This window comes from Ursus americanus, chromosome 18, assembly GCF_024610735.1.
Source record: "Ursus americanus isolate L20-20 chromosome 18, mUrsAme1.1.p, whole genome shotgun sequence".
NCBI lineage: Eukaryota > Metazoa > Chordata > Mammalia > Carnivora > Ursidae > Ursus > Ursus americanus.
The window spans coordinates 9,765,777-9,777,739 of record NC_142144.1 but is presented as its reverse complement, the minus strand read 5'-3'; the positions used below and the strand labels follow the sequence as shown (position 1 = coordinate 9,777,739).

At 52.6% G+C, this 11,963-nt stretch overlaps 1 protein-coding gene across 10 annotated transcripts in view; it reads right to left on the bottom strand.

Annotated features, from left to right (window-relative positions):
* Positions 1-3,523: 3,523 nt before the first annotated feature.
* Positions 3,524-11,963, bottom strand: part of MAPKAP1 (MAPK associated protein 1) — a 236,155-nt gene continuing 227,715 nt past the window's right edge. For 8 of the 10 annotated variants that reach the window (XM_087869371.1, XM_045790930.2, XM_045790932.2 and 5 more), the window contains 2 exons: positions 9,130-9,227; positions 3,524-4,017 (listed from right to left, as the gene is read on the bottom strand). In XM_087869371.1, coding sequence (XP_087725497.1) covers positions 3,892-4,017; positions 9,130-9,227 — 224 coding nt within the window. In that variant the 3' untranslated portion in view covers positions 3,524-3,891. Of the gene's footprint in view, positions 4,018-9,129; positions 9,228-11,963 lie in introns of those variants that run through there. The other 2 variants (XM_045790933.2, XM_087869372.1) reach the window with 1 other exon arrangement.

Below are 11,963 nucleotides of genomic sequence, written 5' to 3'. Positions count from 1 at the left end.
CTGGCGGGCGCCTCCCCGCCGCCGCACCTCCGGGAGGTCACTCACTGGCAGTTAAAAATCTATTGTGACTTGTCAGAAAAATGAATAAATGGGCACATTATTTTTTCATTCCAGACCTCAGCATCTGTTTGTCTAATCAGGAAGGAGAGTGGGGAAGTCGGCAAGGGCTGCCTTGCACGTTTCATGTAAGTTTTCCTCTGTCAGAGGAGTTTAAATGGGTAATGAACAGGCTGTGGTGATTTGAAATATAATCCCATTACGCTGACGAGATTACAGGGCTTCGAGACTTCACAAATCACTCTTAGGGCTTTTATAGCAAACACCACCCTGTTGGGACTTCGCATTTAAGCAGAGGTGTTTGGTGGGAACAGAACATGACAGGCTTAACTCTTTCCTCCTCCTGGGCCGCTTTCCGAACAGAAGGGCCCTGCGGGTGGGGCCTTGGTGACACCTGCAAGATTGGGCCGTTTAGGCTGCATCGGCTACCGTGGGCCCCAGACGGAGGCCAGCTGGGCGGGGGGTGCGCAGTGGGAGGTGGGAGAGCCGACTCGCTACTTCCCCACTGCACGGCCTCTGGTGAGGGACTCTGCTGCTCTTTGCCTGTTACCTCCTTCGGAAAACGAGATTAGACGAGCCTGAGGACGGCTGGCCAGGAGCCATCATGCTGGGCCCTCGTCAGCCCTGTTGGTGACGGCCCAGTGCAGCTCTTTGCCGAACTCCTGGACACTGTGTCACCTTCCCCTGGGGGAGCTCCAGGACACCTGTGATACCCAGCGCTGGCCACTGCACCGCACACCTCAGGCCTCCAGGCCCACGCGGCCCCCACAGAGCCTCCGTGGCATTCACTCTGGTGTGGCCTGGGGGTCACCTGCCCACCTCCTGGGCCTCACCAGACTGTGAGCGTCTTGACCGCTAAGTCGGAACTTCGGCCCCCTCCCTGCCTCTGGGGTTTTGCAACCTGACCTGGGGAATGGGAACCCTAAAAGCAGCCGACAAGTTTTCGGGGACACGACAGGGGTGGGCATAAGCTTCTTAACCCATGGAGAGAAGACTCAGAGGGATGTCAGTGTGGTCTGCAAGCAGCTGGTGGGGCTTCTCGGGCAGTGGGGACACCGGTCCTGGGGCCCAGGTAGGAGTGATTGGGAGGCAGCTGGCATTCGGGGTGGGAAGAGGGGTCTGACATGCAGAGGCTGAGGCGCGTTGGGTGGGTTCTGATGGGCCATCAGTGAAGGTGGCCTAGGGTAACCAAATGGGCCAACAAGGAAAAGCACTGAGCCGAATGGCAGTGAGTGCCCCGTTGGTAGAGGTGTGCAAGCAGAGGCTCCAAGACCGGGAGGGAACATGCACTTGCTGCCCCAAGAGGGGAGGACGGACTAAGTGGCCTCACAGTATTTCGTAGAATTCTCGCTCAGAAGCAGAGACGCTCCTGCAAGTCTTGGCACACAGACACCACCGGAAGGAAGGCTGGGTTCACTGTGATGGAGACATTTAAGACATTCTCTAGAAAGGTCTGCAGAGGTCCCCCTACTCCAGCACCTTTATTTCCAGAGGAGGAAACGGAGGCCCCACGGAGGCAGTGCCCACCTCAGCCCCACGAAGTCCAGAGCCGTGGAGGGCGGAGCCCAGCGGGGACGAGCAGGGCTGTGGGGTCAGAGTCGCGGTGACACCCCCCCAAGCCCCAAGTCCTCAGCGCTGGAACGGAGGCAATGACAGGACCTGTCCCCCGCTGGCTGGGGGAGTTACACGGGCTCCTGCAGATTTGTAAGGAGCCAGCACAAAGCCGGCCTGGCGAGCTGTCGGCCCTCAGACCTCGGGGGGCGCCTCCCGGCGGCTCCAGGGCCCACTGCACAGGTGCCAGGCCCGCCCGCGGCAAAGCCCCGTCGGTGAGTTGGCTCGTCGGGGTGGGAGATGCTGCCGGAGAGCCGCCGTGGGGCCTGGAGGGCCACCGTGCGCCTCGGGCATGCTGAGCTCCTGCTTGGCCGTCTGTCCTCGAGGAGCTCATGGTTTTATCTCAAAATCCAGGTAGGGGGCTGAGAGAGGGGCCGAGGAGAAACTGAAATTCCATAGTCTCGGTACTCGGTTGACCCGGGAGGTTTTACAGCGTCAGTCTTCCTTCAGGTGGACAGGTAAAGCGCAGGCGCGCTGTATTTCACACACGAGGACGCTGTTGATTTTGTACTCGAGGGACGTGAAGATTTCAGTGCCGCCGTGAGCGAAGAGGGTCATCCTGTCTTGCGCAGTATTTAAGGACGCCCACGGTGCATTTCAGGGACCGTTGGTACTACAAGAACTGCCAGCAAATGCCACTACCCAGAGCGGTTCGCTGTGGAGGCACGAGTCAGGATAGCGTAACTCGAGACTTCAAGAATTCCAAGCAATACACAAAAGATGGTATTTATATGACTTTTGTTTTAATATTTTAATATTGAATATGTCACAAGATTTAATGACCAAATTAGTCATTTACACTTTTCAAAGATATCTAAATATAAAATTGCTAAAAATTCAAATACAGATAGATAGCAAGCTACAAATAATATTTCTTTCGTTTCTGGGGTGGGTGGGAATGGAAGACGTTAGAAAAGGATGCTTCTGTGGGCTGAACAAAGATTAGAATGAAAGAGGAATTCATTAAAATGCCCCCAGTGCAAAGAAACACACTCGACTTATGAGATGCAGTTTTTGGCACATCTCTTCCTATACAACAACTTAAACAACTCTTTGAAATGCAGGTCCTCGGTGAAACGTCTGGTCCTCGACCCTGGCCGGGGACAGTGCGAAAGGATGTCACCCTGGGAGGGACCCTGGAGAGGCTGGTGAGGACCACAGAGGCAGCTGGTGTGGCCAGAGGTGTGGTGTCAGCGGGTGCTCGACCCCTTGCCCGCCCGCCCGAGCAGTCGGACCCCACGGGGGCAGGCTCCCCTCTGGCCTGCCGCCTCTGCTCACCATCCCCCCGACAGAGGGAGAAATGGCAGCTTCCCGCCTGCTCAGACAAGGAGGCAGGCACTGCATGGAGACGAAGAAGGGGAGCGGAGGCCCTTCTGAGTCAGTGGAGCAGAGACTCTTCCAATTCCAGGAAAACTACACATGCAGGTCTAATGACTGGCTGAAAGATACCTGCTATTTAAGAAATGGAAAAGCTCACTTCTGCCCGGGAGCTCAGTGTGACCCGAAGACCAGCTGTCACCCCACTCTCCCGGCGGCCCGTGCTTGACCTGCAGTCCCGCGTCTCTGAAACCAAGAGGTTCCAGGACCAGCTGAGGAGAGGTGGTTTCTGAAGGGGGAGCCTGGGACACACACCACCAGGCCCCCCATCCTAACTTTAGTGAGATGCTATCCTCAGAGCAATGCACTCATTTAAACAAATGGCATAGTTAAAACTATTGACTAAGCCCTAAACATTTCTTCTGAGAAATCGAGCCATAGCTTTTCCAATCTGCCTGTTCAATATGGGAACAGGTTTTAAAGAGAATGACATGATCAATCCTCTGCCCCAAAGAATGGCCCGTCATACCAACCATGATAAAGAGTACGCCTGTTTATTAAAAGGAAAAAAAAAAAAAGAAATGTACATTTTTGTTCTTCGTTTAAGAAATTTGATCAAGTTGCAAGGAAATGTCTGGGCATGGCTATGTACATCCTCAGGCAGGGCCATCGGGCAGTGAAGATGGCTGGATGTGTGGTCTGTGTCGTCGGGCCCCCTGGCACTGCTCATCAAAGCCACTGCCACTCGGCCTTCGGTCCTGTGGAGACGTCCCTAGCTCCATTCCCCCCAGAAGCCCCCCAGCCTTGTGCCTGTGGGACTGCAGGACACGGGGTGGGCTCTAGGGCCACCTGGCCCTGGCAGGCAGGCTCTGAGCTATGGTGACAGATTGGGGCTGGAGGCCAGTGTCATTGCTGCCCTGATTTCTTCTCCTTCTGGAAGCTGAAGCTTGTACGTCTGTTCAGTTTTCTTTGTTTTTGAGCAAAATAGTCAGCCCGGGCAGTGCTTGCTCGTGATTCCAGGATGTAGTTAACCTAGAAAGCAAGAGGACACAGCCCAGTCACTCGGCAGCCACTCTCTGCTCGCTCAGGGCAAAGCAGGGAAGGGCCCTGAGCCGGGCTGGGAGCCCCAGGGCCAGGTGCTCTCTTGTGCGTGGAGCCGAGTCATCACAGCAACCCGGTAGGCGGGGACAGAGACCACTTTCCAGCGGGAACACGGAGGCCCGGAGAGGACCCGGCCTTTCAGTCCTGTGGGGCGGAGGGAGGACTTCCTGATTCCACAACCCTCCTCAGCACGTGCTGCCTCCCAGAAGGCTGTGCGCCAGGCTTCCTGGTTCTGGTCCTCACCTGCTGTGCGACCCTGGGCCTGCACACAACCCCTGAGCCCCCCTTCCCTCGTCCAAAAGACGAGAACGCTTCAGGAATGAAAACCAACTGAAGCTGGGCTGTTTTCAGCCTCCCCCTGGTAGGTACAGAGTTTCCAACTACGGGGTTTCCTCTGCTGCCCACGAGCACCCTGCCAGCCAGGGCGCGTTTGATAGAAAGGAGTAAGGCTCAGGAAAGAGGGCTGAGCTGACCAGGATCACCCAGAGGTCAGGGTCAAAGCTGGGAGAGGAGCTGTGGAAGTCCCGTGTGAAGAGTGCACAGCCGGGCCGCCCCCGGGCAGCAGCTGCACGCGGTCACTGTCTTAGCACCTGCCATGTCTGAGCCCGGCTCCAGGCTTGGTTCGAGACAGAGGGAAAAGTAGGACTTGGACCCTGCTCCGAGGAGTTCACTGTCTAGTGAGCATCCAACAGCATGACATGTGTGACACCAGAGACAGAAGAAGCAGGAAAGGAGGGGTAATGATCGGGGATGTCCCGTGGGGCAGGGAGATCTTGCAGAGGAATAAGCGAGCTGGGTTTTGAGAGATAAATAGGAGCTCAGGATGTACCAGGGGCAGGGGAGAACCAGCACGCATTCCAGCATGGCAGTGGAAGGCAGCACGGGCGGGCAGGGGGGTGTTCTGGGGAACTTAACTGCTTCGTGCCCAGTCCAGGTGGGGCGGGCAGAGCCAGGGGAGGGCAGTGGTGCTGGGATCGGACCTGGGCCCCAGTGCAGAGGCTGAACCCCTGGCTGGACAGCGTGGCGGCAGCAGTGCTGCTGGAGTGCTTTTCAAGGATGAACTCATGTAACCTTCACAACAGCCTTGTGAGACAGATGCCACTATCATCCCATCGCGCAGATGAGAAAATCAAGGCACAGAATGGTAATGTCTTTACTCAAGGCCACAGAGCTAGTAAGTGTCTGGGCCAGAATCCCCCTTGATTGGCAGACTTGCAGTTCCCCAGCCCCCTGGCCTCCCCAGAGGTGCTCCCACCTCCTTGCCCCCTCAGATACCGCTCCTCCCTCTGTCCTTGCCAGCCTCTGGCTGGGGCTTTTTGTAGCAAACACCTTTTCTCTTCACTCTCAAATATCTGTAAGTTATGACCAGCAACCCGAATAGTTTTGGCTACAGAGACCCGCCAGCACCTCTGCTGATTCTCCTCGGAGGGCCACGTGGCCCACGCCCTGAGTGGGAGCGGCCCCCGCTGCCTCTGAGAACGCAGCCGAGGGTGTGCGGGTGAGGCAGGCGGGATGGCGTGCCTCCCGTGGGCCGAGGCTCCAACGCTGTGTCCCCTCAAACTTTCTGCTCTGATAGTCACCAGCAGCAGGCGTTACAGGCTGGCGTGTGAGTACAGAAGGCCTGACGTGCTTGGCCCACTGCCTCGCCGAGTTACCAGCTGAGAGCAATAAATCATGAGGACGGCGGGGCCGGGCTGACGATCCGGGACACTACAATGTATGGAAATGAGAGGTTTTATCGTTCTTAATAAGAGCAATCTTTGGATTATATTGTTTGCACACTCAGCCAACCTAGTGTTTTCAGTGTATTTTTGGCACATATAACTTGACGAAAGCATTTAAAAATGATCCTTAACTAGCCAACTATCTCCTAAATTTATTATCTTCAGTGCTTTGTGATAATCACATAGATAATTTTAATGGAAGATTAATGTAATAATCAAAAGATAAAAACGCCCTTTGGTCTGCCATTAGCTGGTTAATATGCTGTGGCTTAAAACTTGCACAATTTTATGCACTACAGAGTGTTTCACTTTCAGTGCGTTTTACAGCTTAAGGCATAAAACTATAGGGAGTTTTCATGGTCAATAAAGCCACAGCCTCCATCACTCGATCACAAGAAGAACCCAATTTGAAGAGACCAATGATTCCTCTGAGATTCATCTCGAAGCCTGCAGAATTAGGGACCACACATGGCTTAGCTCGATGGTGGCTGGGGTTGGAGCCGAGGCTCTGCCTTTGCACATTCCGCGGCCTTGGGCCTCTGTCTCCTCATCTACAGAATGGGGATAACAATGTCTACACTCTGCAGGGCAACAGTGAAGACTGAACAGTTACATAAGACATCTTGTATGCAGTTGGTGTTCAATAAATGGGAGACATTAATATTTCTACATGGGGGAAAAACATGACGGGATAAAATCACTCGATGGAGAGTTGCCTGTTCATAACTGTTTCTTGGACCTTGGCTTCTGGCCCTTATCTTCTTTAATTTCCATCTAAAGCTCCCGTTTTATGTCAAACTCCTGAATTCTAACATGCATTATTTGAGTCTAAGACTGACTCCTGGAAGAGCCTCTGGTGGAAACATTTCTGCAAACTCTGGGACACAGGGCTGGGGCCTCAGTCACTTGGTATTGGTGCAAAGCTCAGACACTGTGGGGATGGCAGAGAAGGCTAAGTATTTAAATTGCTATAAAAATCAGAGACAGAAAAAGTGAAATTTAATCTTCCATCAGGATCATGACCATTAGCTCTCTAAGTAAATCAGGCCTGGGCACGCTGTGACTCTCCTGGAGTCTCGAGCTTGATGCAATATTTCTACAAACATTTTCATACGAAAACAGACATTTCAGGGGAGGCGACAGGCCTCCGGGACTTAGCAGAAAAGCATCTGCTTCGAGGGAGCATTTGGTCCTGTAAAATGATTTCTCTCCACTTGCTCTTGCACAGCCTCATACTGAAGTCATAAACCTGTGTTTCTGTCATCAATCTGCTGTTGTGAAAATTATTTTGATGTCAAACACAGGATTATAATTTTACTAGAATCCTTCTCAAGTCTTGAATATTTTAATGCCGGCTATAAAAAAAAGGCCAGCCCCTGATGGGGTAATGGAATATTTCTTTACCTGGCCCCCGAACACTGAGCAAGTCCCTGTGCTGTCTGGTGACAATCTGGCAAGTAACTCTTAGCTCGCTGGTTTCCAGCACTGCAGGCAGGCCCTGTGTCCCTACTGCCTGGTCCCCCAGCAGTGTTATCCTTTTCATTTTCATCCACTACATTTGGAAATCTTTTGTAGCCATGAGGGCTTGGCCTCCAAATGTCTCTGCAAAATAATGCCATTTGGTTGAAACCTCTCCTTCAACTCCTCAAGGGTACACACATCCAGGGGGTTAGGAGCACACGTTCTAGAAGCTGCCAAACCTGGGGTCAGGTCCAGTTCTGCCAGTCATGGTCCTGGCTAAGTTTCTTTGTTTGAGCTAGTTTTCATCTAGGAAATGGGAAGAATTTTCCATTACTGCCTCGCAGAACCACGAAGGTTCTGTGAAAGAGGCTCAGCTCAGGTCCTGTACTCTGCAATCCCTCAGTACAGCTTGGCTACTTTTTAAAAATTTTATTTATTTTAGAGAAAGCTGAAGAGAGAGCATGAGCAGGGGGAGAGGCAGACAGCGAGGGAGAAAGAGAATCCTAAGCAGACTCCCCGCTGAGCAGGGAGCCCAATGTGGGGCTCGATCCCAGGACCCTGAGACCATGACCTGAGCTGAAGTCAAGAGATGGACGCTTAACCAACTGGGCCGCCCAGGCGCCCTCAGCTTAGCTCCTTCCATTATTATTACTTGCTGGCTTTTACTCTCAAGAGGAGATTGAATACTCATCTACGTGGGTTTACCCTACCTCATTTGATCTGTGTTCTAGCAGCCTTTGCTGGGGTGGGGCGGTGCACCTGCTATGATCTCCACTTTACAGGTAGAGACACTGAGGCCCTGAGGTGATGTGACGAGCTAGAGTCACACGGCTACTGGTGGGGAAGGCCCCTTGGCCTGTAAATGCCGCTCTGTTGAAGCAAGCAGCTCGGCCGTTTCTACCTGTTCTGTCTGTGTAAGACTCCGCCTGAGGGAAGGGTTCTCGGTTTGGAAGTCTGAACACCACCAGTGCAGGGCAACTCCGAGTGTGGTGCACGGACCGGCAGCCTGGGCGGCACCCGGGAGCTTCTCAGGGACGCACCGTCCCGGGCCCCACCCCAGCCCCGCAAACCGGCAAGGCCCCAGGGGAGCTTTTCTCAGCCTGTCCCCACTTTGCAAGGTTCTGTGTGACCCGGCCTTCCTGCCTGCTCTGCTCCAGCCACACAGGCCTGGGTACAGCCCCTGGCCTCTCGTGCTCGCTCTGCCTCTCCGTCCAAGGTGCTTTTTCTCTCTCCTCACCTGGTAAAACCTGTGCTTTTTCATCCATCCTTCAGGGTTCAGCTCTCCCTGCACCTCGCCCCGCCTCCCCCTCTGTCAGTTCACCTTTTCTACATCCACGTGGCACCTTTGTGACTGCTTAACAATCTCCTTGTATTGTAACGTTTCATGTCTGTCTCCTCTGACAGAGGCAGAGCTTTCTGGCGGCAGGGCCTGGGTCTGTCCCTGCAACGTCCCAGGGACTAGGCTGGCACAGAGAAGGTTCTCAGTGAGCACTGCTGAGACATGGTAACATACCATTGTAGCATAAAGATGAATACGTGTAGAACAGGTTGCCAAAATGATCCTGAATACATTAAGTGTCTTTACCCAATAACAACAATTTCCTCTGAGTCCATTCCAGGGGCCTTGAGGAGCTCCCGACAATGGATGGGAGGAAGCTGAAGGGGGTCCTGGTTTGGCTGAATCGGGAGAAGGGCAGCTGACCTGTGGTGTGGCCCTGGGTATGGGTGCTCCCCACCTGGGTGACCAGAAGGCAGCTCCTGCTCTGCAAACCGGGCCCGGGAGCCTTGTCCAGTGCCGGGAGGAGGCGGCTGCTGCCAGCCCGAGACTCTGGGGCCTGGCCCGAGGAGGAGCACTCACCTTGAGCACGATTTCGTTGACAGTAGCAGCGTCAGATTCGAAGTAGAGGTGCTTATAGTCGTGATTGCTTAGATACGTGAGTTTAAATATTGCGTGACCTGGAGAGAGACAAAGAGAGAAAAGGCAGCATTGAGGGGGTTCTGGTGAGTTCCCCTTGGGGAGGCCCCTACATGTTCTCCCCTTGGCGTTCCAGTTCAAGCGAGAGCAAGTGGAGGCGGTGAGGCCGACTGTTCCCGGGGGCAGTTCATTTTTCTCATCACAGGCCAGGGAGAAAAAGGACAGTGGGGGAAAAAAAAGCAAATGGCTAGTTAGCTCCCATTCCACTGAGTGTGTTCAGGGCAACGCCACATTAGGAAGGCTTTACCGAACGACTTCTAGACAATGAGTACATGGAAAAGGTGGTATTTTTAAGGTAGGCCATTAACTCCATATTATTACTCTAAAAATAAAATAACTGTGCTTAAAGGCGAATAAATGAGCAACAGGAAGGGCAAAGGCTGCTGGTAATGCTATCACGGGGCTTCTCCATGGTCCTGGCGACTGCGGGCTAGTGGAGTCCTGGTCTCGTGACCCTGCCTGGAAGCTGCTCCTGGGCCTCCCGTCATTTCTACCCTAGAAGGATGGCACCTCACACGGCTGTCCGACCTCAGGGGGTCAGATCTCTGAACACACACCTCTCTCCCAGAACCAAATTATTTCAGGCCCCTTTCCCACCACCTTCAGAGTAACCTTGTCATTTCTGGGACCGCTTCTGGCCCAGCCCCTCTCACTTCATCTCACTCCCACGCACAGACCGGCCCATGGTACTGCACACCCCCACCAGCCTCGGCCTGACATGTCCTCTCTCACTGACCTGTCTGGAAAAGGGCTGCCGATCTTGGGTGCCTCAGCTCACCTGCTACCTCCTTGGGTAAGTCTTCATAGCTATACTTCTAGGCGCCCTTCTCAGGAGGCCTCCCATACCATATGTGGCCTGTCAAAGAAACCTGCTTACTATGTCACAACACCTGCAGACAGGTGCCACGTGCCTGTCCTTTGGGCCAGACATGCCAATCAGATTCCCTCTTCTAAACAGATACGGATGCCAGCCTGTCTTCAGTCCCAAGTGAAGCCCTCCCTGACCCACCAGTACATGCTGCCCTCGAGGTATGGGAGACCCTGTGGCCCTCCAAGAAAGTCTTCTTTCTCCTTAAGCTATTTTGAAGTTGGTTTCCATTACCGGCAACCAAATGAGCAATGCTTCCGAGAGACATGTAGTCAGTGCTCAGCAAAGTTCCCAGACTCGGGAGCAGCTGCTGACACCCTCCCGCAGACAGCCTCAGAAGCAACCTTCCCGAGTCTGCTCTGCAGACCTCAGGGCTGGTGAGATTAAGCATATCCTTTCTAATAGGCCTTCTCATCTGTTTTCCTTTTAATTGAAGTAGCACTGGTCATAGTTATTAATTAATAATATATCACCCATATTACTGTAAGTTCACCTCTTTCCCGGAGAAATCTTCTTGGGGACTTTATTTACAGTAGCTAATTCTTCAGATCTCCAAAAATAAACTGATATATGTTGTACGTTTGTGGCCCGAAAAGTTGAGCTGCTGGTATTTTATCCTGGAAACATCATTATGATATACTAATTGTGACTATAAATTCTATATTGAAAAATTAGCTAATAATTTCTGAAAAACCTCACTTTCAGTCACTTGACAAATTTAGCCTGATTCTAAATCGTGGTACTAAAATGTTAGAATTCTTGGCCAGAAGCTAATCATCCTGTTAATATGTAAATTACTTGCTTCTGATAAGAAAGTGAATCTCACATACATAGATCTGTATGTACGTGTGTGTTCCTTTATTTTCACAGGACCCATTCTGGAAGAGGAGTCTTGTTGGTGATATCGCTGTGCAGAGGAACAATGAGGTTATCTGTTGGCCATGCTGTGGCCAAGCAGGGACATCCATGAAGGTCACAGGGCAGTGAAGGACAAACAGAGACCTGCCCTCCAGGAGGCCTGCCCATGACACCTGCCCGTGACAGACACAGACACCAGGGCCTGGGGCTAAAAAGGACCAGAAGGTCTCAGGGAGGCCCGTAGACCTGAAGCTTCAGGGTTCACTGACCACTCTGATAAGGGATCTCATGGACTGTCTAGGCCACCTGCTCCCACTCGTCACTGACAAAACCAAACCAAACCTCAAGATGTTAGACCATGTTTTGCCCAAACAACTGAGATGCTACTAAAAATCTTTTCTGCACTCTTTAGGTCGAGCCAAACCTATACGTAGCATATGTGATATGCAGTCTCACTGGCCTGGGGAGCCTCTGGAAACCCTGACACCTGTCCTCTTGGGATCACACTGCCTGTGGAGTATACCGACCGTGGGCTTATAGAGGGGAGGTCCGCAGCTCATCTGCACCAGAGTCACATGAAAAACAAAAAGAAAACACCCCAAGTCAAGTCTCCTGAAAGGCTGCATACTTGGGCCAGGTGAGCACAAGCATACTAACATCTGCATTTTGCTGCGTGTGTTCCTTGCCTGTCCCTGGTGCTCATTCCAGAGCCCCAAGGAAGAGTGAAAGGATGATGAAGAGTCCACCACTTACCATCTCTCTGAAGCCTCTGATTTATTTGTCTTTTCCAGAGAAAGCATTCACGTCACAGAGAGACGAGAACACTGAGAATGTTATCTGGAGGACCTGTACTTTAATTTCAGTGAAGCAGCCCTTTTGTGATTATTACAGAGCCACAGATGTCAGTAACTGGGATAAGGTATGGTGAGATAGTGACAGCATATAGCCCTTTCATACACTGTGGCAGAAGTTTCGAGGGATAGCTCTGGTG